The 26,517-nt window shown below is 44.8% G+C and overlaps 1 protein-coding gene and 1 pseudogene across 1 annotated transcript; one reads left to right on the top strand and one right to left on the bottom strand.

Moving 5' to 3' along the window:
* Positions 1 to 3,040: 3,040 nt before the first annotated feature.
* On the bottom strand, positions 3,041 to 4,350 carry LOC103586005 (annotated as a pseudogene).
* Positions 4,351 to 7,511: 3,161 nt separating this feature from the next.
* On the top strand, positions 7,512 to 24,823 carry IFNGR2 (interferon gamma receptor 2 (interferon gamma transducer 1)). The gene is made up of 7 exons (XM_008567118.1): positions 7,512 to 7,533; positions 8,563 to 8,695; positions 14,705 to 14,904; positions 18,661 to 18,806; positions 20,747 to 20,906; positions 21,299 to 21,456; positions 24,129 to 24,823. Exons 1-7 carry the CDS (start codon positions 7,512 to 7,514, stop codon positions 24,306 to 24,308), a joined length of 999 nt encoding a protein of 332 aa, XP_008565340.1. The 3' UTR covers positions 24,309 to 24,823.
* Positions 24,824 to 26,517: the final 1,694 nt, after the last annotated feature.

The following is a 26,517-nucleotide window of genomic DNA, read 5'->3' as shown; positions in this document are numbered from 1 at the left end:
GGGCGGGGGACCGCCGAGGCAGGGCGCGGGCGCCACTGCAGCGGGTGGGTTCCGAGGGCTGCCCCGATCGGGTGGGGTCTGCAGGGTGCCGGCAGCGGGTGGGGGTGGACGGCGGGGAATTCCAAGCAGCCTCTGGGCAAGGAGCTGGAGGACAGGAGGGAGCCGCGTCCTGGCCCCTGGGACGTCCCTCCCAGGAAGGGGACACCCACACTGCCGCTTCATGAAGCTGGACACACTGCCGCTCGCCCTCCCCTATCCCGTGAGCCGCCGGAGCAGGGAAACTGAGTGCAGCTCGAGTCTCCGAATTTCTCTAAACGAAAAAAAGAGAAAAACGAATCCAGGACTCAAGAAAGGGCCGCCTCTGCTGGCCATAGATTCTTGACCCTGGCTAGTCTGAACCAGGCTGTGCCTGGACTGCCCTCTCCCGCGGCCTGAGCTGGAAGCTGGACTCAGTCTACCTTGCAGCTTCGTGCTATGGAAGTCAGCCGTGGGGCAGGGTCATCCATCTTGGACATATGACCAGGACTCAATTCATACTTTGGCCGGGGAGTGTTTGATACTGGGTATGAAATCTAGATAGTCAGTTCGCCAGGATGATGTAAATGAGGAAAGGCATTCAGGGCAAGACCCAGAAATGTCGGGTCCCCCCGCCATTACTGGTGTCAGCTGAACCAGGCTTTTTATCCCAGCTCTGCTCCCATCCAGAAGGCCCATTACTAGGCCTAGACTCCTGCTTACCTCTGACACTGACCATACTTATGAGCCAAACATAAAAACTAAAAGAAAAGAAAAAAAACCGCAATGACAAAGGCGTCATTCTCTGTGCACATATATCTGTTTGTGTTTTTCTGTGTTCTTTCCCATGGAGAAACTGATATAACATGTTGGATAGCACTTAAACAGTTTCAAGAATTTGGAAGTCTCCCATTAGAAGTCATAAGGTGGTGGTGGAGGTTTGGTTCTTCTACCAGCATCCCATGCAAAGGCCTTTAAGTTCCATATCTCCTTTATATGGAGAGTCTTGCCTATAAGTCTGTGCCCTGGTTAAGTGGTTAACCCTTTTCCATGAGAGCCAGACCAAACAGGTTTGAATCCTGTCTCTACTGCTCCCCAGCTTCAAGTCTTGAACAACTTATGTATGCCCCCTCCCTAGGCCTCCTTCAGGTAAAATTTGGTAATTGCCCAAGCTGTGCGATGGGCAAGAAGTGGTAACTTTATACCAATGCTACTCAGAGTGTGGCACTGACTAGTGGTGTCTGTGCACTGTTGTAACTTACCTGTGATGAGTTCACAGGTTGAGAGAAGGATTTAGAAAATTTACAATTTGACATTGCCACAGCATCCAGGTGCATGTCCATCTTTCTAACAATTAACTTTTATTGTATTCTACAAAAGTTTTGGTCTGTATGGTGCATTGAAAGTAAACTAGATCCATAGATCCTTTGAAAAGTAGTAGCATTTTATACTAATCTCTTTTAGCGACTGAAAATTTTCATACTAAACAATTTTTTTAAAAAACTGGGATATTTTTAAAAGGAACCCTTTTTTAGTCAAAACACAAAGCCAAAATATTAACAATGATTATATGGTAAGTGGATAGTAGAAAAGTTTCCACAGTTTTCCATAACTTACATGTGTCCTTCAGTAATCATGAAATTACTTGCTTTTATGGTCAGAAGGGAAAAAATGAGTATTAGAAACAAATTTTACTTTATTTTTAAAGAAAGTGCTTGTTCCACTGCATTTATTACTAATATTAAAAAAAAAAGTTAAAAAGAAAAAAAACTGATTCTCAGTTCTCCAATGGCTCTCATCCCTTCCTCTTACCCACACAACTCCCAACCCATCTTCTCAGGGCCAGTGCAAAACCGAACCTGTTCACTGCCATTTTCACAGAAAACAACCTATGCTGGGGATGTAGAGGAAGAGTGTTGAAAGAAGGCGACAGTACTGTTCAGGTTCCACCCAAAGAGAGGCCTGGTGGAGATTCACAGAATGAAAGGAAAGGGCTGGTGGCCTCACGATGACATGGTCTAACTGAAATGGGCTGGAGGCTGGCCGGTTAGCTCAGTTGGTTAGAGCGTGGTGCTGATAACACCCAGGTGCAGGGTTCAATCCCTGTGGCCAGCCACAAAAAAAATGAAATAAAACGGGCTGGGGAGGAGCCAGGTAGGGTAGGCCCATCGGAGGCTTTACAAGACGTCTCAGGGGCCTCTCAGACCCGGAATAACCGACAGCAGGAGGATGGGCAGGACCAGGAAGGCAGCCTTGTGGAAGGTTTCACAATCCTCCTGTGTTGGGAAGTGGGGAAAGTCCAGAGCGCACCAAGACCTGCACTCCTTTCAGCTGAAAAACTTATTCTAGTGTTGGGAAGTCACAGAAATGCCACAGACACGGAGAAAGTCTGCAGGGGGACACACAGTTTCCCACAGCACAGTGATCACAGACTGTAGTGGTGGCAGTTGTGCTACTGACAGAGAAACTACGAAATCCAGGAGCAAGGAGAATGGCCTTTCAGGGAGTAACTGTATGTGTCACCCATACTTAACCCCAAATCAAACAACCTGGTGAGTTCCACGAGCAGCTGACAGTATCAGGGATAGGGGGTGTCACATAAGAAGGACTTGAAACAAGCAGCTAGAAAAAGAGAATGGCTGCAAACCGCTCCAGGGCTCTCAGGAACCAAGGGCAGTACTGGGGGACAGGTGGACAGGTGCACAAGAAGCAGCACCAAACAGGTGTCCTGCTCAGCAGTCACAGGCAAGGGGGGAGGATATCCAGGAGGCAAATGAAGGGACCAAAGACAGGGTCCCAAAGGTGAGTCTCTGGAGACTGGGCCAGAAGAAAGCGTGCACACAACGCCCCAGTGACAAAATGCAACTCTGGACCCCAAACGGGGGAGATTACAGATGAGGGTGGGTGTGTTAGCGGCTGAGGGTGTTGGGTGGAAGAGCCTCGCAGTAGCCATCACAGGGCCACAGGGACATACATGGTCACTTGGTCACAGAGGGCTCCTTCCAGCCTGGATGGGAAGACACAGTCATAGAGGAGATCCCTTGACACATGGGTGGTAGAAGGCACAGAGATCCTCTTATCGACAGTGGCCCTTTTTGGAAGTGTCAGCAGACAGGGTGAGTGGATTTTTCTTCCCTAACCTGGGGGTCACCCTCGGGTGGACATGTATTCTTGATAAGAGACCAGCTTTTGAGCCTCTGAGGGTTTCTCTGCTCTTTGTGAAAGCGTTTCCTGGAGGGACTCCCATGGCCTGGCCCTGGAAAAGGAGGTTCAGTGTTGATCCCCCACCAACAGCGACCATATGGGCCAGACCTGGGTGAAGCCTTCCCAAATTGGGCCTCTATCCCAGGAAGGAGGTGGGGGACTGAGAAGTGGTGGAATCCTCAGTGCCCTTGATCTTGGAGGACCCCTGTGAAGAGCTGACGTGGGGTCGTTGGGCTTTCCTTTGGCCTTGGGGGCAGGGCCTAGAGGGCTGGATGGTCCCATGGGACACCGTCCTTCCCACCTCCAGTCTCTTCCTGCTCCAGCAGTGCCAGCTGCTGCTGATTCTGCTTCTTTCATTTCAGCATGATGGCTGCGGCAATGGCTAGAAATAGATTTTTAAAAGAGAGACTTACAATATCTACCCCTTACAGTTGTTATAAGGGTAGCAAATATAAAATATTGGACCTGACACAGTTTGTAGCAGTGTTTTGTTAATTGGTGGCCATTTGCTGTAGACAGAAAATGTAATCAACAGCACAAAAGTGCAAACTGACTCTTTAGTTAATTACCTGAGTGTTGAAGAATTAAGGCTTCTGCTTGTAATTGTAGTAGCTGCTGCTTACTTTTCCAGTGGATTGGATGTGTACTTGTGAAACAGAATTTTATTACTATTATTTACTGACTTGAATATCCAAAGGTTTTAATGTGCTTAGAGACCACTGAGAAAGACAGTAAAGCCCCAATAACATAAAAACCATTGCAAACGAATGTACATTACTAAACTCCTGTTTGTCTTTAATCTTAGCAATTGAAACTGTCACGTAGCTGGAATGTTTTTGGCTAACTTTATCAGTGATAATCACAGCACCATTTATTCAGCCACTATTCTAGGTCAGACAAGGTGCTAAGCACTTTGTATACATTATCTCTCTTAATTTTCTCAACCATTATTTTGCAGTAGATAATATCTCCATTTCATTCCCAAGAAAGGAAAACCGTTCTTTGTAAGAAGAGACAAACTATCTAGGTAAATAACATGATTTCTAGTATTTACTGAAGAGAGCATCTTGGGAATGGTTTTTTACTTCTCCTCACCTGCAGGGTGTTGAAGTTGAGATGATTGATGTTCATTATCATTGATTTTCATCATAATGCCCCCCACACAGAACGATCCTGAAGGGCTGGTCCTTGGTTGTCAAGATTAAATGATTAATTTAATGTTAGTTGTATTTTATTTTATTATCTGTGTGTGATGTGTGTTAACCAAACTATGCTGGTAAGACCCAGCATATTCTATTCTTAAATATGTATGAAGTGTCAAATGCCTGGATCCAGGGTGGATCAGAGGTATGGGCTGGGACAGAAGGAGGGATAGTAGGAGCTGTGGTTGTGGGGTGCCAAGGTCACATGTCATTACACCTAGTTTATCTCTTCTTACCATTAATAGTTTACGAGTCATTGTCCCAAAGACCATGGAGAAGGTAGAGTGGAGCTTTGTACACCCTCTTAAGGTTTGTGAACTTTTATCTTATAGGAGCTGGGGTGTCTTTGAAGCCCTGGTGGCCCCCTATGGGGACTGTGTTAGTTTCCTGTTGTTGCTGTAACAAATGACCACCGACTGAGTGGCTTAAAACAACAATTTATTATATTACAGTTCTGGAGGTCAGAAGTCTGATGTTGGTTACACTGGGTGAAAGTCCAGGTGTCAGCAGGACTGCGTTCCTTTCTAGAGGTGCCAGCCGGGGGAATCCATTCGCTTGCCTTTGCCAGCTTCTAGAGAAACACCCTTGTTATTACGTTAGTCCTATCAGATATTACAGAATAATCTCCCTATTTTAAGGTCATCTAATTAGGAACCTAAATTTCATCTGCCATCTTAATTTCCCCCTGCTGTGTAACCCAGTATATTCACAGGAGGCATCTTTGGGGGCCACCATTCTGCCTATGACCAGGAGGGAACTATTGAATACTGTGCCTGGCACGGGGCCACCTGTTGGTGGTCATTGAGGGCGGGGTCTGGGGAGCTAGTTGCTGTTCGGCTCTTGCAGAAGCAGCCATTCATGGGGAATCAGGACACCCTGAAATACTCACATCTTAAAAATGACACTTAGACAACAGGGTCCAGTTTGCCTTTCATTTATGGTCTTGCATTTGGGAGAGTTTTATGAGGAATCTGAGGCTCAGGTGGGGACTTGGCAGGATTCTGTGGCTGTAGGTGGAAGGATCAGGATTCCAGCTGAGACCCTTTGTCTGTAAATCCTATTCTCTTCCCACAAGCCTCTGTCAGCACCTTGACAGCAGGTATATGGCCCTGAATATATTGACTCTTAAGAGCCATCCAGATAAGTCATGGTCCACAGTTGTCCATCCACCCTCTGCGCCAGCCTCTGAGACCAAAGAAAAGGGAAAGTTTTAGGTGGAAGGGGAAAGAGGGCCTGAGCTTTGTGCGTTTCTAGTGGATGAAAGCAAAGCTAAGGACACCATTCATTCACCAAGTCTCGAATGCCTACATTTCAAACACTGGGGATGAAACAGCCCCAAATCCAGCACCACCTTTTTTCCCAGGGCTCACTGCTCTAGACTCCCAGGAGAGACTGTTAAGTAAGCCGCAAGAAATGAGCAGGGGCAATGATCATGTAGTGCTTACGGGTGCCAGGACTGCACATAAAATTAACTCGTTTGTTTCACATAACAACCCTACAAAGGATGTACTGTTACCATTCCCATTTTACAGATGAGAAAACTGAGGCACAAATATCTTGCCCAGAGACCTACAACAAGGTAGTGTCAAACGCAGGCTTTGAGTCCAGGCAGTCTAGTTCTGGAATTCATGCTCCTAACTGGTGCAAATAAAGGACTCAGGTGTGAAGAGTACCTTGGAGAAAAGTCAAAGCCAAAAACAGGGAGTCTGGAGGGTGGTTTTCACTTTACCCTCTGCTCTGGATATTTTATCTGATAAGGAAGCTCCTGAGCAGGGATCTGAAGGGAGTGGGGGAGAGATCGGTGGTATAAGGAGAAAGGAAACAGCAAGGCAAGTGTGAGGTCCCGAGGAGGGAGTGTGCACAGCGTGGCCCAGGAGCAGCCAGGGGGCCATGTGGCTGGAACTGGAAGGGTGAGGCTGTGTGAGGACAGGCCTTCTGAGGTGTGAAGAGGGCAGTTTTATAAAGCGCTTCTCATTGAATGGGCAGTTTTTGGCACTTCCCTGAGGAGTCCACAGCTCTGAGGCTCATTCTCTCCTGTGAATGTGGTGAGATAGGGGATTCCAAGAAACTCACGTATTGTGTGGGTCCCTCTCACACCTCAGGAAAATGAAAGTTGAAGATCGTGGAAGGCTGGTCTGGAAGCTCCGCCTCTGGCAGAGATGTCTTTCTGCTGCTCCACATGTCAGTCGTGGGGAGGAAGCCCTTCCTTGTCACCCCTGGTGCCTTGTGCTTCCTTTCTCAGCGAAATGTTTAATTGGAGAGAAGGGGGTGTCAGGAGGGGGACAGTGAAGAGGGAAACTATTCCTGCTGGTTTCTCCCCAGAGATGGGAGGTGGTGAAGGGACAGTGGGGAAGGCAGAATAATGGTCCCCAAAGATGTCCACATCCTAATCCCCAGGAAATGACATGACTTTGCAGATTTGATTCAGTTAAGGATCCGATGTGGGGAGATGATCCTGGATTGTTGGGCCATGTGGGTCCAGTGTAATCACAAGCGTCCTTGAAAGATGGAAAAGGGAGGCACCAGAGAGGTGGCAGCCCAAGAAGGACTCAGCCCTACATTGCTGGAGGAAGGGGCCACAATCCAAGGAAGGTGAGCAGCCTCTGGAAGCTGGAAAGGCAAGGAAACAGGTCCTCCCTGGGAGCCTCCAGAAGAAGCGCAGCCCTGCAGACACCTTGATGTTAGGCAGTGAGACCTATTTGAAACTTCTGACCTCTAGAACTGTAAGATAATAAATCTGGGTTGTTCCAAGCCTCTAGGTTTGTGGTAATGTGTTGCAGCAGAAATGGGAACCTAATACAGGCAGTAAAAGGAAGTCTGTGAGATTCTTTGGTGCATGCCCAGCCCTAATCAAGCACTCACCCCATGGGGCTCTACACAGTCCTCCCTGTGTCAGGCCTTCAGGTTTCAGCTCCAGTTTGGAAACTGCTACGTCACAGCAGCCACAGCGTGCTAGATGGGTCTGCCTCCAGCCACGTGACTTTGCCTGTCTGCCTTTGGCCTGGGTTGTCGTGAGGCCTGGCGTGAATCAGAAGTGTTGGTTAGCTGATTGAATAAGGATCCAGAATGAAGGTCAGCCAGAGCTCATAGATGTGGAGACAATGGGCATTATGTAAGTAGACATGTGGCCACAGACCCTTAGCAATGTGTCTTTTAGAAGAGCTGGCAGCCAGGCTATTGGCTGATCTGAGCCCTGTTCTTCAAGGTCAGATACATTTACCGAAAATGTGTGGTTTGAATTTCCTGCTTTGAATTCTGGAACAGCGTGTTTTTTGAACTTTTCTTTTTACCTTCTAGGAGTTTCTCCTTAATCTCTCAACCAGAGAAAGTGTTATTTTGCTTTATTTCTAGAGAAAAGGCTCCCATGCTTTCAATTTCTGGCCCAGTCCTGTAAAGTGCATAAGAATCAGCTGGAAACTGTGTTTAAAATGCAGATTTCCTGGTCTGGAGTGGGGCCTCGGAATCTGCATTTTAACCAGATACCCAGTGATTGTGACGCTGGGGTCTTTGAGAAACAGGGCAACTGTGATGAAACCTAGAAGACAGCTCTCGCCCTCCTTTGTACCTTTGGGCTTTGTATGCCTGATTTGGGAAGTTTGTGTGTGTGCACGTGTGTGCACATGTGTTTGTGGAGGTTTACCAAACACTCCCTTTGTACCAAATCTAGGGCTAATGCATGTCACATGCCACCAATTGAACCTTCACCACAGCCCTACAGGGTGTACTATTATTGATCCCTTATTCCTGAAGAAGAAACTGAGGCTCAGACAGGTTAAATAACCTGCCCAGAGTCAAACACACTTACTAATGGTAGAACTGGGTTCCCAGTCCGGCCAGATGCTAGTGCCCAGGACCTGTTTTTAACAACAGGAACCTGCAGGTGGAAAGGTGGCCCCAAGTACATCTTTTTTCCCACTGACTGTGTCTATAGTGCCATCTTGTAGTCAAAGGTTGGGGGCGGAAGGGGATGCCCAGGGAGAACTGATAATACCATTTCTGCACGTTGACAAAAACTGAGTCGTATGAATGACTTTGGTAATGTGCATTGAAATATTTTTGTAATGGATTTTTCTTCTCTTTTGCATTCTCCCTTTCCCTCTCTCCCTCCCCTCCCCCTTCCTTATTCTCTGTCCCTTTCAAGACTCTCTTTCCCAGCTTCCTGCTCCTGAACACCCAAAGATTCACCTATACAATGCCGAGCAGGTTCTGAGTTGGGAGCCGGTGTCCCTGCGCAATGACACGAGGCCGGTGGTCTACCGGGTGCAGTATAAATAGTAAGCCAGATGTTTCTGTTGACGTCCTTGCTGAGATTTGAGGGGGAGTCGTATGGAACCATAGGCCAGCTACTAGTTACTGCCTCTTAGCAGGATTGTAATCAAATCCGTGGGAAGCCTCTTGTACTTTTAAACTCTCCAAGGACAGAGATTTCACAGCCTCCCACTCATCTCAAGGCTTAGACAGTGCTGCTGTCAGAGAACTCTGCTGTCTAACCAACCACATGGCTTCTTGATTTGTTGAAAATGTATTCTTTTATTGGTTTCAGGAGGAGGGTTGTTAAAAAAAATGGTTTCCGTTCTTGGAAAGACAAGAGGCAGCTTTTAGAAATGTAATCAGTTAATTACAATGAATTCTCAGCTTCTCAATGGGTTTTCCATTTTGTATATTATTCTGGCCCCCTCATTCTATCTCTCACCTTCTTTTCAAGATTTTTCAGAGGTGGCCAACACTTGATTTGTAATATAAACACATATAGAAAGAAGACAGGCAAAACCTAAGTCCTCAGTTATTATTTGTTTACCTTGTTAAATAGGTTAAGTAAAGATTAAGGTAAAATTATTGGCTATCACTTTATACTGTTAAATAAACAAAATGTAAAGAAATGGTAACATTCAGCACTTGTGAGAATGTGGTTGATATATGCTCACATGCTACCTGTTGCACAATTAATTAGCATAGCCCTTTTGGAAAGTAATTCTACTAAGCATTTAAAGAATCATGGAAATGTCCATGCTATTTTTAAGTAGATAATCCAACCATCTGCCCATCAGAAAAAAAAACAAAAACTATTCTATGAACATATACATTGAAGTTTATATTTATATCCATTAGTAGAGACAGGGCAAATTATGGCAAGCTTACTTATGATTGAACTATTAGTTAACCACCAAAAAGATATTTATATGTCATCTGGTAGAAGTTGCAACTGTGTAAAATTTGGAATGTATTTATGGTCAAGAACAGGAAGGGAACATGGAAAAAATACAGGCCGTTGAGTTGTTAGAGTGGGTTTCCAAATGACTTCATTTTCATCCTTAAGCATCCACTCTAACAATCTTTGCTGAACAGATGCTAAACTGGGGGATTTTTTGTTTGGTTTTTTTTTTTTTTGTCCTTTTTTTTTTGTGACCAGTAAGGGGATCGCAACCCTTGGCGTGGTGTCGCTCGCACCGCGCTCAGCCAGTGAGCGCACCGGCCATCCCTATATAGGATCCAAACCCGCGGCTGGAGCGCCGCTGTGCTCCCAAGCGCTGCACTCTCCCTGAGTGCGCCACGGGGCCGGCCCTAAACTGGGGTTTGAGAGTTATCTCAAATCACATTTATCTGTTCCTCTAGTAATTTTAAATTACCTAAATGGAACAATCCGACAGGACTGGCTGCATAATTTATAGGGCCCAGTGCAAAATGAATATGTGGGGCCCCTACTCAAAAATATATCAGAATTTGTTCCTCATCTTTAGAGTAGTGGTAAAAAAATATATATCAGAATTTGCGGCCTCAGAGCATCAAACCAAATACACTTCTAAGAGTGGGGTCTTCAGGGACCACACAGGTCACGTGCTGTGAAGTTGGCCCTACACTCGGTATACAGTAAACACAACATCCTAGAGCTAAATGCGAGGATCTCTGTAAGAGGAAGTCACAGCTGGTTTATTGACCAGCGTTCCTTAGTCTTGAACGGGGAAGTACATTTGTGCGTTGACAGAGGCACTGCACCTCTAAATATTAGAAAAAACTTCATTGAATTTTTTAAAAAGCCTTTGACAGAATTTCATATCATAGACTAACATGTTTCACTTTGTTTTCTTTTCAGAAAGCATTTCGTAGAGATGTTTTCAGGGATAGAGATTGGTTTTAGTAAAAGTAGCAGAGGTGAAGGTGAAGTGAATGCCCCTGTTAGAAAAAGTTGAGGGGTCACTAAAAGCTGAAACTGAGGCTAATGCTGTTTTCTTTCCCCCGTGTAGATTTCACGGTGGAAGACGGACGCTGATTTTGTTTTGCTTTTAGATACTTTACTTTTGGCACTTTTTATTAATTTTAAACTTTCCATTCTATTTCTCTACCGTAAAGCATTACTATAATTGTAAATAATGGTGCGTTTGTGTTTTTTTGCTTTTGGGGTTTTTTTTGACAGTCACAGTAGCAAAGCCAAAATTAAATTACATGGAGTGCTTTGTGGGAGAAGTTAAAGTTTAAGTCACAGGTTGCAGATAGTGGCCTACAGGCTGTTAGCCCCCAGTATTTTTTTTTTTTCAATTAGTTGTTAACACTCAGAAATCTAGATATTTTACTTAAAACAAACAAACAAAAAAGATCCGAACCCTGGTTTGAGGTTTTCCTTGAAAATGCAGAGTCAGCAGCAGACCCCTTCCCAGTTCATACTCATCTGGCCTGTGGCAAGCTCACTCTTAAACCCGCGAGCCCAGTCTTCTCAAAAAACTTTATTTTATTTTATTTTTTCCTGATTTTAATAGCAATACATGTTTTATAGAAAATCTGGAGAACCCAGAAAAGTAGAAAGAATAAAATTAAAATAACCACTTGTCCTACACTCGAAGGATAATCACCATCCTCATTTTAGTGTATGTCTCTCTAGACTTTTTTTCAAACGCGTGCCCTTATTTGAAAATGTGTGTGTGTGTGTGTGTGTGTGTGTGTGTGTGTGTGTGTGTGTGTGAAAACGAAACACAAACTGTATTACACTTTTGGGTCCTGCTTCCATTTTTTTTTTCCTTTTCACTTAATGTTGTTAAGGGTGTGAGCATTTTCTTCCATGGGATTATCTCTGTGTAAACATTTTTGTTCTGTTTTATTATGTGAGGTATTGCACATGACGTGTGCAACTTTTCCCTGCCTATGGGTGTAGCAAGTTGACAGCTTGTGACTCTCATTAAGTCATGTCCTCATATATAAATCGTCTCGGATTGTTCTGTTACATTTCTAGAAGAGGGATCGCTGGGTCAAAGGGGAAAAACTTATTTATCATTTTTGTAAGTGACCTAACAGAGACTGGACAGTGGCCAGGGGTGGCAGTGAGCAGGGCCCTGCACTGCATGTGAGGAAGAGCAGCTCACAGTGCTCTTGGAGGGTGATGGCTGCCTCACTGTCTTTTAGATTGAGGTGGAAGGGTGGCTTCCACCTCAGTTCTGCCTCAGAGGAGAGCTCAGGGTATCATCGGGGAGGCCCCGCCTGGTCCCAGGCACAAGGCCCTGAGGCCCTGTCTTTGCATCACACTGAACTGAGTCTCTCCTGAAAGGGAAGCCCACCACAGGCACTTCTGGGTCTCAGTCCCAAAAGGCAAGGGCAGGGCAGGCCAGAGGACCAGAACTTCTCAGTGTGGGTGAGTAGGAAGAGGGAGGACAGCTGTGGAAGACTTGCCGAGTACTGACTCAAAGATCCCATCCCAAAAGGTAGAAGTACAGTTGTGCTTGTTTAAGAAGTACTTACTTGGTGCTTACTGGGCACCAGGCCCTGGCATAAGTGCTTTCCTGATGTCCAGTCATGCAACCTTCTCGATTACTCTGGGAGGCAGATACTGTGGTTTACCCTGCTTTATAGATAAGGAGGCTGAGGAGCAGAGAAGTTAGGTAACTGGGATTTGAATCCAGGTAATCAGCTCTGGAGTCCACGGGTTGAACCACTGTGTGATGCTCCTCCTCACGACGAGGGTCGCTTTGAAAATGAGACATGTTCTGGAGCAGAGGAATCCAGAATGGCTCATCGCAGGGAGGAGCCAGGATGACTTTCTAGGGCCAGAGGCTGGGGGTCCAGCGATGGGCATTGCCATGACATTAAGGCTGTGTTCATTTCATTATTCACTTAGATGGGACCACCATTACCTGTTTTTACCCTCTGCAAACAAATGGGGAGGCAGCTTCCTTAGCCACTCTTCCTTCCCAAACTGCTCGCCTTCGTGTGTCAGCTGTCATTTAAATTTGGATGGCTCATTCCCCCTTAAATCTCTTTTCTGGGAAAATTTTTTTTTTTTCCTTTTTGTCTTTTTTACTGACCGGTAACGGGATCGCAACCCTCAGTGTCGCACCCGCACCATGCTCAGCCAGTGAGCGGGAACCAGTCTCCACATGGGATCCGAACCCTCGGCGGGAGCGCCACCGCACTCCCAAGCGGCGCACTCTCCAGTGCACCACTGGGCCGGCCCTTTTCTGGGAAATTTTTAAAAATTAATTCGAGAAAGTGGCAAGGTTGGAGGAGAGGGGAGGTGGCCGAACACGAGTGGTTAATTCCTGGGTGAATCAGGGAATGAGCCTTTGAGATGTAGGGAGACTTTTACCCAAGTTCAACAGCAGGGAGGAGGTCAAAGTAGCTTTAAGTATCTGTATACCTTGATAATGAAATCACTTACCCCTTCTAGAGCATGCCCCCCACCCCCATCTGAGAGGAGGTGCCTGTGGTTTGGGATCCCTCTCCCCATTAGAGTCTGTGACCCCGGGGCTGGGTTGTATGTGTATATGGTGGGCATCTTCCACAGAAGTCCTGACCATGCATCTTGAAGTGTCTTCCAGCTTGTCACTTGCCACTTTGATAGATGATTCATCTCAGTCAGGGTCAGAGGTACACTTAGAAGCATGCGTGGTGTATGAAAGCTGGTGGCAGTGGGGACAGGCAGGGATCTGTTGCTTTCTAGGCCAGAGTTGCTGTCCTAAAGGGGATACTTTCCACTGTCCCCACTCAGGCTCCTAGCAGCCACCTCTGTGGCTTTTCTGAAGACTGTCACATAAGACAAGGACAGCAGTCAGAGCTGGGGACTACGGTCCCATGGAGGGGGTGTGGTATGAGGACTCTGGGAAATGAACTGTCACAGGGATGTATGGCCACATATTTAGCAAGCTTTTCATATGGGTGAGGCAAACCCTTTTTAAATGGGCAGCTATGGGGTGAAAACAAACTCCAAACCAGCAGAACACATGGGTGGAGTTTGCATTAACACAGTATCATTCCTAAGACATAGGCTACAGAGACCGAGTTCAAAGCATTAAAATCAGTTGTGGAATAGAATGGGAGAAAATATTTGCAAATCATATGTCCAATAAGGAACTCATATCCAGAATATATAAAGAACTCTCATGACTCAACAATTAAGAGATGAATAGCCCAATTAAAAAATAGAAAAAGGATTTAGACAGTTCTCCAGAGAAAATATACAAATGGCCAATAAGCACATGAAAAGATACCCAACATCAATATTCATCAGGGAAATGCAAATCAAAACCACAATGATATACCACTGCACACACACCGGGAGTGCTCTAATCTAAAAGATAATATTCAGTATCAGTGAGGGTGTAAAGAAATTAGAACTCATACATTATTGGTGGGAATATAAAATGGTGCAGCGACTTTGGAAAACAGTCTGGCAAGTCCTCAAAGCGTTAAACATAGAGTTACTGTATACCCCAACAACTGATGAAAGGATAAACAAAATGTGATCTATCCATGCAAGGGAATATTATTTGGCCATTAAAAGGGGTGAAGTACTGATACGTGCTACAACATGGATGGACCTTGAAAACATGCTCAGTGAAAGAAACCAGTCACAAAAGAGCGATCGTATTGTATGATTCCATTCAGAATAGGGAAATCTGTTGAGGCAGAAAGTAGATTAGTGGTTGCCTAGGGCTCGGGGAGATGCAGATGGGGATGAAGAAAAATGGGGAGTGATTGCTAATGGGTACCAGGTTTGTTTTTGGGGTGATGAAAATGTTCTAAAATTGGTTGTGGTGATGGTTGCATAACCTTGTACATACACTAAAAACCATTGAATTGTACTTTAAAATGGGTAAATTATACAGTATGTGAATTATACAAGGGGGTCTTCAAGAAGTTCATGGAAAGATTCTTGTTATCTTTTAATGTCATTTTTCCACGAACTTTTTGAAGTATCCTTGTATCTCAAAAAAGTTTTTTTAAAGAATCAGTTCTGGGGAAACTAGTGTGCATGAAGCAGAGAGAACTCTGTGAATTAAAATCCTGTTTTTCCTTTCCAGCCCTGAGAGTCAGTGGTGCGACACCAAGTTTTTAGAGGTGAACTGTATGCAGATCACAGCAACCAAGTGTGACTTCACTGCAGCCGGCCTCACAAAGGGCTTCCCTATGCATTTCAATGTCTCCTTACGTGTTCGGGCTGAGCTGGGAGAACTCGTTTCTGCCTGGGTGACACTGCCTTGGTTTCAACACTATCGGAATGGTAAGAGAACTTGAGTATAAAACTTCCTTTATACTTTCCAGGTTTTCTTCACTTACCTCTTCAACGAGCAGTATCAATTTTATGCACCTCAGTCCTGCCCCTCCGCAGCAGACAGATGGGTAGGATGGTCAAACCCAAGCACCGACCCTGGAGGCTGATGCTAGGGAAGTGTGATTTGCTACGCCAGGGGTCGGCAAACCTGAGGGCCGAATCTGGCCCACCACCTGTTTTTTTAAATAAAGCTTTATTGGAACATGGTGATGCCCCTCTTTTAATGTATTGTCTATGGCTTCTTTCACACTACAACAGTAGAGCCCAGTGGTTACAACAGGGACTGTCTGGCTTATAAAGGAACTCTGGCCCTTTACTGAAAAAGTTTTCTGACGTCTGTGCTAGATCAGACACTAGCATATTGGCTTCCCTGATTATCCTTACCTGTTCGGCACAACTTCTTTTATGTTGAAGAAAGACTTTCATTCAGCCTTGAACGGTGCCTGACACATAGTAGGTATTCAGTAAATATTTGTTAAATGATTGAATGAACCCATGTGTCTCCAGGTATTGGAGAGAGGAAGAAGAACCCTCTGATACTAGTTTCTACATTTGTGTCTTCAATGATTTATTTGTCATATGGTCATCTGTGCCAGATGTTTCTTCAATGTCTGTGGCTTATGCACAATGTATTCAGATCCTGATTCAAACTAAACAAAAGTATAAGACAATTAAGGACACTTTAAATATGTGCAATTTTTTGTATGTCGGTTATATTGCAATAAAGCTGCTCAAAAAAAAAAAGATAACTGAGGAAATGTGATCACCGTCTAGATGTTTGATATATTGAGCAATTATTGTTAATTTACTTTGTTGTTTTTTCATAACACTAAGGTCAAGGGTTTGGATCCCTGCACTGGCCAGCTGCCAAAAACAAAAAAAGCAAAAAAATTAATTTTGTTGTTTTTAAAAGGGGGGGGTCCTGATTAAGGTGGTAAATTTTATATGTTATCTGTATTTTATCACCAAAGAAAAAATGGGGGGAAAAGAGGGGTCCTGTCTTTTACAGGTACATATTGAAGTATTTACAGCTGAAATAATGTGTTGTCTTAGATTCATTCAAAATGATTGAAATAATCCACAGAGTGGGAGGACAAAGTGTTTAGGCACAGAAGAAGAACCATTGGCCATGAGCTGAGGGTTGATTAAGTTGGGTGATGAGGACATGAGCATTTGTTATGTTCTTCTTTCTATTTTCTATGAGTTTGAAATTTTCTGTAATAGAAAGTTTTTTTAAAAAATCACTAGCTGATGTGAGGGACAGAAACATAGAAGACAGGGAAGCCCCTGCTGGCTGGTCATCTACTGTGGACAAGTCATTTGTCCTTGGGTAGAGAACCAGCACACATCTGAGCTATAAAGTGTCACCTAAGTAGGAATTAGGAGTAAAAGAAAAAGTAATGATAGTTATCGCCACTGCCGAGGGGATGAGAGATGGTAACAGAAGGGGGACCTGTCGCAAAAGTTGGGCCAGTGTCAGTCAGCTACTGCTCTCAGCCTGAGTTGACAGTGATGTTCTTAGTTAACCACCAGCTGGGTTGCCCCCTTGCCTGCAAAGTCTGAGGCAGCAGTCCACTTCCACCACTTCTGGTGGAGTTAGAATTAGTAGCCAATGTGAAAATGGTTTACACACGGAGGAATGAGAAGGTGTCGGAGCAGGTGGCTTTGGCATCACACAAACCTTGGTTCATATCCTGGCTCTGCTGTGTACTGGCTGGGGACTCTAGGCAAGTAATGGGCATCAGTTTCCTCATCCATGAAGTGGGGATAACCTTACACAGATCTGTGTGAACATGCATATCAAGTCCATGTTGCCTAGAAGCTGCCATGGTCAGTTATTCATTGTTCCATCGAGTCACAGAGCTTTGAGAGAAGGTAGGTATTTTCCTACCTACTTTGATGAGGCTTTTCAGATTGATATCGGATTCCAGACCCTGGACTCTCTTCAGAAGGACAGGTCTGTGAGCACTGGCCTTTCCCCAGGAAGTGATGAGTGGGCGCTGGCGCCCATGTGGCCATGACCTCTCCTGTCAGGGTCCTAGAGGCAAGAGGCCTGCAGAGGCGGTCAGGCCCTGCAGGTCAGCGTTTGCCAGGTCAGGCTCTGCTCACAGAGCTGTGGGAGGGGAAGCTGGAGAATGTGTGTACCAGTGTCTGTGAGCAGGTTTCATGAAAGAGCTTTTTGTCACTAGCAGCCAATCTGCTAACAGCGTTCTGGCTGGTAGAGGGCCAGGTCTAGCCCTGACTCTGCTCTGTCTCAGCATTGTTTGGACTTAGCGCCTCCACCAGAGCAAATAAATCAGAGGGCACAGGTGCAAACCCTGTAGGAACTAGTTCTTTTGCACTAAGCTTTGATAAGCTTGGCCAGACCATAGTGAGTGGAGTGCCCAGGGAAAGCGTGGAAATGAATACATGACTGTTCACAGTGATACGATGGTCTCCTTGCTCAAAATGTGTAGAGATAGATCTCTTAGTGGGGCCGGCCCTGTGGCGCATTCAGGTGAGTGCGGTGCTGGGAGCACCGAGGCCGCGGGTTCGGATCCTATATAGGGATGGCTGGTGTACTCACTGGCTGAGCGTGGTGCAGACCACACCGTGCCAAGGGTTGCAATCCCCTTGCAATCCCCTTACCAGTCAGGTGAGTGCGGTGCTGGGAGCACCGAGGCCGCGGGTTCGGATCCTATATAGGGATGGCTGGTGTACTCACTGGCTGAGCGTGGTGCAGACCACACCGTGCCAAGGGTTGCAATCCCCTTACCAGTCAAAAAAAGAAAAAAAAAAAAAGAGAGAGAGATAGGCCTCTTAGAACTTGGAGGACCCAACCTGTACTCTGATCAGTTTCTCTGGTTAATTCTATAGTGCACGTGCTTACTTGAAAAATGCTGTGACCTTTCATCTATAGCCCTTTCTGAGTCAGAGTCCTTGGCTTACCTGTGAATTATATGAAAAGCTTTAACAAATAGACTTTCCATGGCAACATTTCTCAGTTATTATATTCAAACACGGTATTACAAGAAGCTAGGAGACAAAGGTACCTAGAAGTTTTTAAACACCACTTTTGCTCGTTTATATTGGAATTTTTATACGTAGTAGGTAGTGGCTAACAAAATCTTCTCCCCCTCTGCATGAAAAGTTGACTTTGGTTAACCATCCACTCTGGAAATCTGATAAAAGCATCATATCAACCATGTTACTAGGCAGCATTGCTTATGGTCAAATGACCCCTGTTTGGTAAACTGCATCTCATTTGGGACAATCTTAAATACCTGGTAGATAGCCATATCTCTGGGATCTGCTTAATACGGTGATTCTTGTAACTGGGCATGTCTCTTGCTGGGACCTTAGAAACAACTCCTATAGAGTTGCTACAAGAGGTAGGGGTCAGGGGGCCTTCAGCCAGGGAGGCTCCCACACCTGCCCGTTGTGATCTGGCCTCTCGCTCCTGAGCTGTCTCCTGAGGGGCCAGCTCTCAGCACCATGTGGACTGCTGCAAGGACCCCATGTTCCACTTGGAGGTTTACTTCCAAGTAAATCTCATGTCCAGAGCAGCCTCTCATAGTCTTGTGCATCTGAGTGCAACCTCATTGCATCTACAGATATAAATATGTGTGTGTTTATATATATACACACTATATATATATTATATATAATACACATATATGTGACTGTATGCATATGTATGGTTTTGTGTTTGTCATTCTATTTCAGTCACCGTCGGGCCTCCAGAAAACATTTGGGTGACCCGCGGAGAAGGCTCCCTTATCGTCAGATTCTCCCCTCCCTTTGACGTCGATTCCTCCTTGGCCACTTTTGAGTACTATGTTCATTACTGGGAAAAAGCAGGAAGCCAACAGGCAAGAGCATTTTTCTTCTTTGTTTTGATTTTCTTTTCTTTGGAGTTTCTGATTTAGCAAAAGAAAGAAAACTTTAATATGGGCAAGGAGAACAGGGTATCCCATTGTCTCTGGAAAGTCTGAGCCCTGGGCCTACTTTGATCCTTCTTTTCAAGATCTATTTTTCTACTCACTGGGCTGACACTTCCTCCACAAGATCGATCTGAAAAGCCCTTCTTTGGTATTATATCATTCTCGTTGTTTGGGGTCCAGACTTTGCTGGTGCGTTGCTCATGATGCCTTTGCCACACTCTGGAGATTGGGGGAGGGTTTAGTGGGCCTGTTTCTGCAACAGGGAATCCACTACTAGGGTCTGCAAGCTTTAACTATGTGAGTGGTTTGAACAGTTTGCAAAGAGGGCATATGTGAGTAGATGGCAAATGTACTGGAAGGAGAAAGAGCATTCCAGGGGGAAGTACTTACAAGTATGAGAAGGCTTGGCACATGTGCAAAACTGCAATGGGTCAGAAATGGAAGCCATGTGAGGGGCTGTGGCAGGCGATAAGTCTGACAGAGGTGCACCAGCTCAAAGGCGCCTCGTCAGCCCTGGGTAGTACAAGAGAAAAAACATGGCCTTAAATCATCTCCAGTGCCCAATTACCCCAGCTGCATTTAATGGGCTTTTATTATCTATGTGAACTTATTATAATTTTTAGTAATAATACAAGCTTAGGTTTATCGAAAGCTTTGTTCGTGTTCAGCAGTGGGCCCGGCATTTTAGAGACATCATCTCATTTAATCTTTATACCAACTTGTTTCACAGAGAGGGAAACCAGCTGGTTAAGTAACTTGCCCAAGGTCAGCAGCTAACTGCTGGCAAAGCATAGACATCTGGCTCGGGGTCCCTGCTCTTTACCATCATGTTTTTCTGCCACATACTTTAGGTTTGCACTTTCTCTTCACTTCTTTATAGTGAGTATAAAACATTGTGGGGGGCAAAACTCACTGGAGGACAGATTCTTAGCATTTTGGGAATGGCGGGGGAAAGTCATTTCCCCAAATCAGAGCTCAAGATCTGGGTCAACTGGAAGAATCAGACATGGTGCTGGAGATGCAGGAGACAGGATGGGAGCTCTGGCCGCATATTTTCTCTGCCCTCTGATCAGCTTCTCGATTGTAGTCAACAATATAGCAGCTTCGTCTTTCCATGTTTTTGAAAGTATGTTGTACCACCATTTCATGTGGTTATAGTGGATGCTATTGTATCTCCAAGTTAGAAAACAATCCTTTACAAGAAATCCTATGTTGCCATAACATATCTTTTTCTTGTTTCCCTATGAAACAATAACAACTTTATCCAGGATGAGAGTGAGGGGTTTTAGACTGGAGTGACTCCGGTGTGGAAGCTACAAGGCCCAAGCAAGGGCAGTAGCAGGAGACTGGAGAGGGGACAAAAGTCCTCCAGTTTGGGGGCCCAACTGCCTCCTGATGACATAAGTTCCTAGGTCAGTTTGACCAAAACTATAGGAGGAATCAGCACATTTCAGTTTAAACTAGAAGCAGGTTGGGAATTAAAGGAACATTATTTCTTAGAATAATTTCTTCTCTGTTTCTTGACTCCCTTGAGGTGTCTAGACTAGATTAACCATTAAATGCAAAATGTTAATATTAAAGGAGAAAATGTTACCCTAGAAATTGGAATTTGCTGAATTCCAGTTGCTGCAGTCGGCCCTCCAAGACCTCACAACCAGAAAGACAGCTGTAAAGCCCCCAGCATCGTTCATCATGCTACTCAACACCTTTCACTTGTAAAATGTGTCAACCCCAAGCCAGGAACTCTTTAAACGGCACCTTGTTATTCTTTGATTGTTCACCATGAATTTGAGGAAACAATGGGAAAGACAGAAGTGGCTGGGCTGTGTCTATTTGGGTGATTTATATGTGGTTGTGTTTTTAAATAGTTTAAAGACCATTCCAGGAGGAACACCATTTTATTGGATGATTTAAAACCCTTCAGAGTATACTGTTTACAAGTCGAGGCACAACTGGTTTGGATAATGAAAAATATCCTTACACCTGGGCTTTTAAGCAACACATCTTGCTATGAAACAACAGCAGACGGTAAAATATACCTTCTTATATCTTTTCTGAGCTGGGAAAAGAATACTGTACCCCCAAAATAGTGAAATTTGGGAATGCTTATTGGGTGACAGGTGGTGGGAGTGGGGAGACCCCAGAGAGAAGGGGGTAAAAAGAAAACACCTAACTGCAGGTGTAATGAATGAGCTTGTGCTGAGATCTACAAGAGCAAAAACCCAGACAGCTAACATCAGCTTTATTTCATTACAGGATTGCCTTCACTAGGTATTAATTTAAGAAATGGGGTGGGGAGGGGGAAGGGATCTGTCCATTTTACTGGGACATGAATACTCCTTAAGCAATGGGTGATGAAAAATTGATGTTTGTGTCATGTGCGTGATGGTCATCTTGTCCACTTTTATGTCATCTTTTAGCCTCCACCAAGCTTCAACAAGTCATTCTGATCTCCGTGGGGATCTTTTCAGGGCTGTTGGTACTGTCAGGGGCCTGTTTCTCCCTGGTCCTGAAACGTAGAGGCCTGGTTAAATACTGGTTTCTTTCTCCACCAAGCATCCCATCACAAATAGAAGAGGTATGTGTGCACACATCTAAGTGGCAGACACGTCAGTGTTCCACTACCCTCTGGAAACCCCTAAGAGTGCAGGAATGGACAAAGCCATGGACACAGAGATCTGAGTTAAAAATGGTACAGGGTTATTTGCATACCATGTTCACAGGAGCATTACTCACAATAGCTAAAACATGGAAGCAACCCAGGTGTGCATTGGCAGATGAGTGGATAAGCAAAATGTGGTATATATACACAATGGAATATTATTCAGCCTTGAAAAGGAAGGAAATTCTCACACCTGCTACAAAATAGATGAACCTTGAAGACATTATGCTAAGTAGAACAAACCAGTCACAAAAGGACAAATGCTGTCTGATTACACTTATATGAGATACCCAGAGTAGTCAGATTCATAGAGACAGAAAGTAGAATGGGGTAGCCAGGGGCTGGGGGAGGGGGAAGTAGGGAGTTTTTGTTCAATGTGTACAGAGTTTCAGTTCTGAGTTCTGCAAGATAAAAAGAGGTCTGGAATTGGGTGGTGATGATGGTTACACAGCAGTGTGAATGTACTTAACACTACTGAACTATACACTTAGAAATAGTTAACGTGGTAAATTTTATGTTTTTTTATCACAACACAAAAATTTTTTTAAAGAATGTCACTGAGTTGACCAAAAAGGTGATCTGGCTTGTCATGGCCAGGAGATTGGCTGCAGTAGGTCCCTCTCTGAGGCAGCACGTCAGTCCTCTGCTTTCTGGAGAATGCCCCCAGCAAAGCTGGACTGGCAGATGCGAAAACTGGACATTCACCTTCATAAAGGAAAGAGAGATAGGAACCAAGAGTATACATGAGCTTTGGACAGACAGTGCACTCGGGAGAACTCTAGGGAAGAGTAAACACACCCAGAGCTGTGAGCACCAGGCCTTGTACACTAAGTGCTCAGAGGATGTCACTAGCATATTATAAAGGACTTGAGAAAGAAAAGTGGGATGGGTCTCGTGGAGTCTTGTTTTCCTGCACAGTCCCAGCCCCAGAGGCGCTGGGAGATGGTTGGGTCTTCTGAGGACACGGTCAGGACATTCTTAGGATCAGAGGCTAGCTGAGAGAAAAACATTTATTTTTATTTTTATTATTATTTTTTTTAAAGATGACCGGTAAGGAGATCTTAACCCTTGACTTGGTGTTGTCAGCACCACGCTCACCCAGTGAGCTAACCGGCCATCCCTATATGGGATCCGAACCCGGGGCCTTGGTGTTTTCAGCACCACACTCTCCCGAGTGAGCCACGGGCCGGCCCAGAGAAAAACATTTATTTTTATTTTTATTATTATTTTTTTTAAAGATGACCGGTAAGGAGATCTTAACCCTTGACTTGGTGTTGTCAGCACCACGCTCACCCAGTGAGCTAACCGGCCATCCCTATATGGGATCCGAACCCGGGGCCTTGGTGTTTTCAGCACCACACTCTCCCGAGTGAGCCACGGGCCGGCCCAGAGAAAAACATTTAAAAGTATTTGCTTCTAGAGGTTTTACATTATTTTTCAGTAAACTCAGAGTAAAGATATTAGAAACAGAATCTTGCTTTGTTATATCTAAAATGAATAGATGTTAGACAAGGTCCTGGTCTGTAAAAACATTGGTGCTTCTAAAAAGAACTATAGTTCTTGTTCCTTCATCCATCACGATGTATTTAGAGGACACAGGAATTATAGGAATTACAGAAGCCTTAAATTCCCTATTAGAGCCTCCTAGTTAATATTGTCACTAAATAACAGCTCTCAGTGGGTCTCAGAATTTTACTTGCATAATAATCTCTCTCAGGGTAGAACTACCAGCTGGGCCCTAACAACTGAATTTCCTCTGGGGCATGAATCTAAAACACAGTCTTTCAGTTCTCTTTTTTGGGAAAATGTGAAAAATGTCTACCAAAGTTCTCTGAATATGCATGAGAATAATGAATCATGTTTCACTTATATTTCTGAGGTTTCACAAGTGCACACGATTCAGTTTCACTCCTCTTTTCATCAGTCAGCTATACGCTTGCTGTGTTTCGGTATTTTTCAGCATTTCCAAGAGCTAGGCACTAGGTTCTTGGTGGCGTGGTGAATTTATGGCTAAGCTGAAAGCCTAAGCAGGAGCAAAAGGGAAAGTGAAGCGCCGCAAACCGTCCCTATACATTAAGGACCTCCGCTTCCTAACACCCCCACACCCTCCATCCAGGGCTGCACCAGGCCGAGGGCTTCACGCCCAGACCCTCTCTCTGCCTGCTGTGCATGGAAACCCCGGTAGGAAGGAGCGGCTGAGAACAGTGCTTGTCAGCTCTCCCTCTTCTTCCCCATCACAGCTAAGCAAGAAACCCTGTTTCCTCCTTCACTGAAAAGTTACCATTTTAGAGACGTTTTAGGATTAATAATCTACCGTCCTTCACTGAAAGCAGCAAGCGAGAACCTGCTTTTCCTGAGTTATGCCCTTTTACACTTTCAGCATATTAGCACGGTTGGCCCTCGGATTCGTATTAAAGTTATTACTGGAATGAAGGGTGAAGGGGTATTCAAGTATTAGAAGCTGTTCCACTGGTGGACAGAATAAAGTGATAACCTGAATAAAACATAACTACACCGGTGAAAACTAAAGTAAAAGGTCTGGTATATTGAACTGATTAATGACGATTTTGGTTTTCAACTTTTTTAAGTATTTAAGGGACCCAGCTCAGCCCGTCTTAGAGGCCTTGGACAAGGACAGCTCACAAAATGATGATGCCTGGGACTCTGTGTCCATCATTTCCTTTCCAGAAAAGGAGCCAGAAGATGTTCTCCAAACACTGAGCCAAAGCGCTGGTCCAGTCTGCCAAGCCCCAGGAACAGGCCATTGAGTCAGTGAAGCTGCTGATGTTCCTGTCTGGACTTTCGAGACCAGCACTCTGTACTCCCACTTCCAAAAGGGTTGTCAGTGCCTAGTGAGAGACAGTGGGTCTCATGAAGGAGACAAGCTTTTCTATTTCTTTAAACTAAGAATTTTCTAAATCATACAAGTTTCTAGAATAATTTCTACAGAGGTAGCCCAGAAAAATTAAGGTTTCTCTAAACACTAAAAAGGCATATAATTATTTGTTAGCAAAATGGCTATGGCACATCTCTGATAGTCTCTCATTGTTGGTTGGGCCAGGCCATCAGGTGACTGGTTCTCTCCTTGACTGTGGCAAATGACCTGGGGCCTCTCAGGAAGGTCATGTGACCTGTCCCATCCTGTCCCAACAAGGGGCACCAAACACCCTTCACATCCAGTCTGCTGACTTAAAATGTCATTAATCCTGTAAATATTTCCCTAATAATTTAAATATTTGTTTTAAGCTAGAAATAAAAGACTGTGTAGTGAACTTTTTAAAAAGGTCTATGTGAAGTTTTTTCTCTCCACTTCACCTTCTTTATTTTGGTCTGTTATCTGCAAAGTTTTGACTTTTTAAATTTATTCTATCTAAACTTGTGTTTTCTTAAATAACACCTGATAGAGGTACTGAGGCTTCATAGGAACTCAGCAAGAACTTTCTATGGGGTATCACTTGATTCCTCGAAAAAGGTATGAAGGAGATTTTCAGAAGCCACATTAGCGCTTCATTTATGTGATGAGTCACACAGTGTTGTCAGAGGCAGGGGTTCGTGGGCAGTAGACAGAATGAGCTAATAGACAGTAGTGTATGCAAGTCATCTGATCGTGCCAGATTTGGGGGGCTCTTTTGTTCAAAGGATGTTATTAAAAACCCATTTAGGGGCTGGCCCGTGGCTCTCTTGGGAGAGTGTGGTGCTGATAACACCAAGGCCGCAGATTCGGATCCCTATATAGGGATGTGTTGCTTTGCCTCACATGGATTTATCACCTCTCTTCCCCTGGGTGAAGAAGCCACAAAAGATTACTCAAAGCCCATTTCTTCTGAGCAGTGAGAAACCCCAAAGGGGTTAATTTCCTAGAGCCCTCAAGAGAGAGGCATTCCTTCCTTGGGAAATTAACCACAAACTAGGGTTCTCTCCCCACATTTATTCTCCAGACCAGGAAGTTACAGGAAAAGAACATAGGTGGGGTTATAACTAAGTATAGTTTAACAATAGAGTCTGGAAACATCAGTGAAAGAAGCAAAGTGACATTCCATAGTGCAATTTACAAAAGGTTGAGCCATCCACCAACAAAAACTTGATCTTAGCAAATACTGTTTTTCCCTACAGCAATTTCCCCAGTATCTTACATATCAATCAAGTAACTTGTCTGTCCTTGAGCCAGCAACTTTGCTGTTTTACAAAGACTTTAGCCTGAGGAAAGTTTGCTGTCTTTTGCAAGGCTAACATTTCTATATGTAATTCCAAAAGGTTAGGCTAAACCTGAGACTACAGGGCTTTGGAAAATAGGCCCTGTGAAATACATTTGCTTTATAAATGTTAGTGCTCTCTACAGGGATGGCCAGTTAGCTCACTTGGGAGAGCGTGGTGCTGACAAAATCAAGTCAATGGTTAAGATCCCCTTACCGGTCATCTTCTTAAAAAAAACAAAAAAAACCCATTTATATGACAACATTTAGGAAATGGATGTGTAGATTCACCCACCTCCCACACAAAGGGAAACGGTTGCTATAAGGTCAGCTTTCGGATGAAAACCTGTTGGCAGTCTTATCTTGACAGTGGGAAGAAGAGACACTGTAAGTTTATGAAGCTTCTAGCACTAGTTGATGGAGCCACCTTCACTCCTTCTGTTGGGGGTCTGTACTGCTGGTATGAAATGGGCTTTCTTTTTTTTTTTTTTCCTTTTTGTCTTTTTTCGTGTCCGGCAACGGACCGCAACCCTCAGTGTCGCGCCCGTACCGGACCGGGACCGGCAACGGGATCGCAACCCTCGGTGCTGCGCCTGCCCCTTGCTCAGCCAGTGAGCGGGAACCGGTCTGTATGTGGGATCCGAACCCTCGGCGGGAGCGCCGCCGCACTCCCGAGCAGCGCACTGTAGCAGTGCGCCACCGGGCCGGCCCGAAATGGGCTAACTTTCTTTCTTTTTTTTTTTTTTTTGTCTTTTGTCTTTTTCCGTGTCCGGCAACGGATCGC

Source organism: Galeopterus variegatus, unplaced genomic scaffold (assembly GCF_000696425.1).
Source record: "Galeopterus variegatus unplaced genomic scaffold, G_variegatus-3.0.2 Scaffold294, whole genome shotgun sequence".
Taxonomy (NCBI): domain Eukaryota; kingdom Metazoa; phylum Chordata; class Mammalia; order Dermoptera; family Cynocephalidae; genus Galeopterus; species Galeopterus variegatus.
Note: the sequence above shows the minus strand (reverse complement) of the source record. Positions and strands in the feature narration are given on the sequence as shown.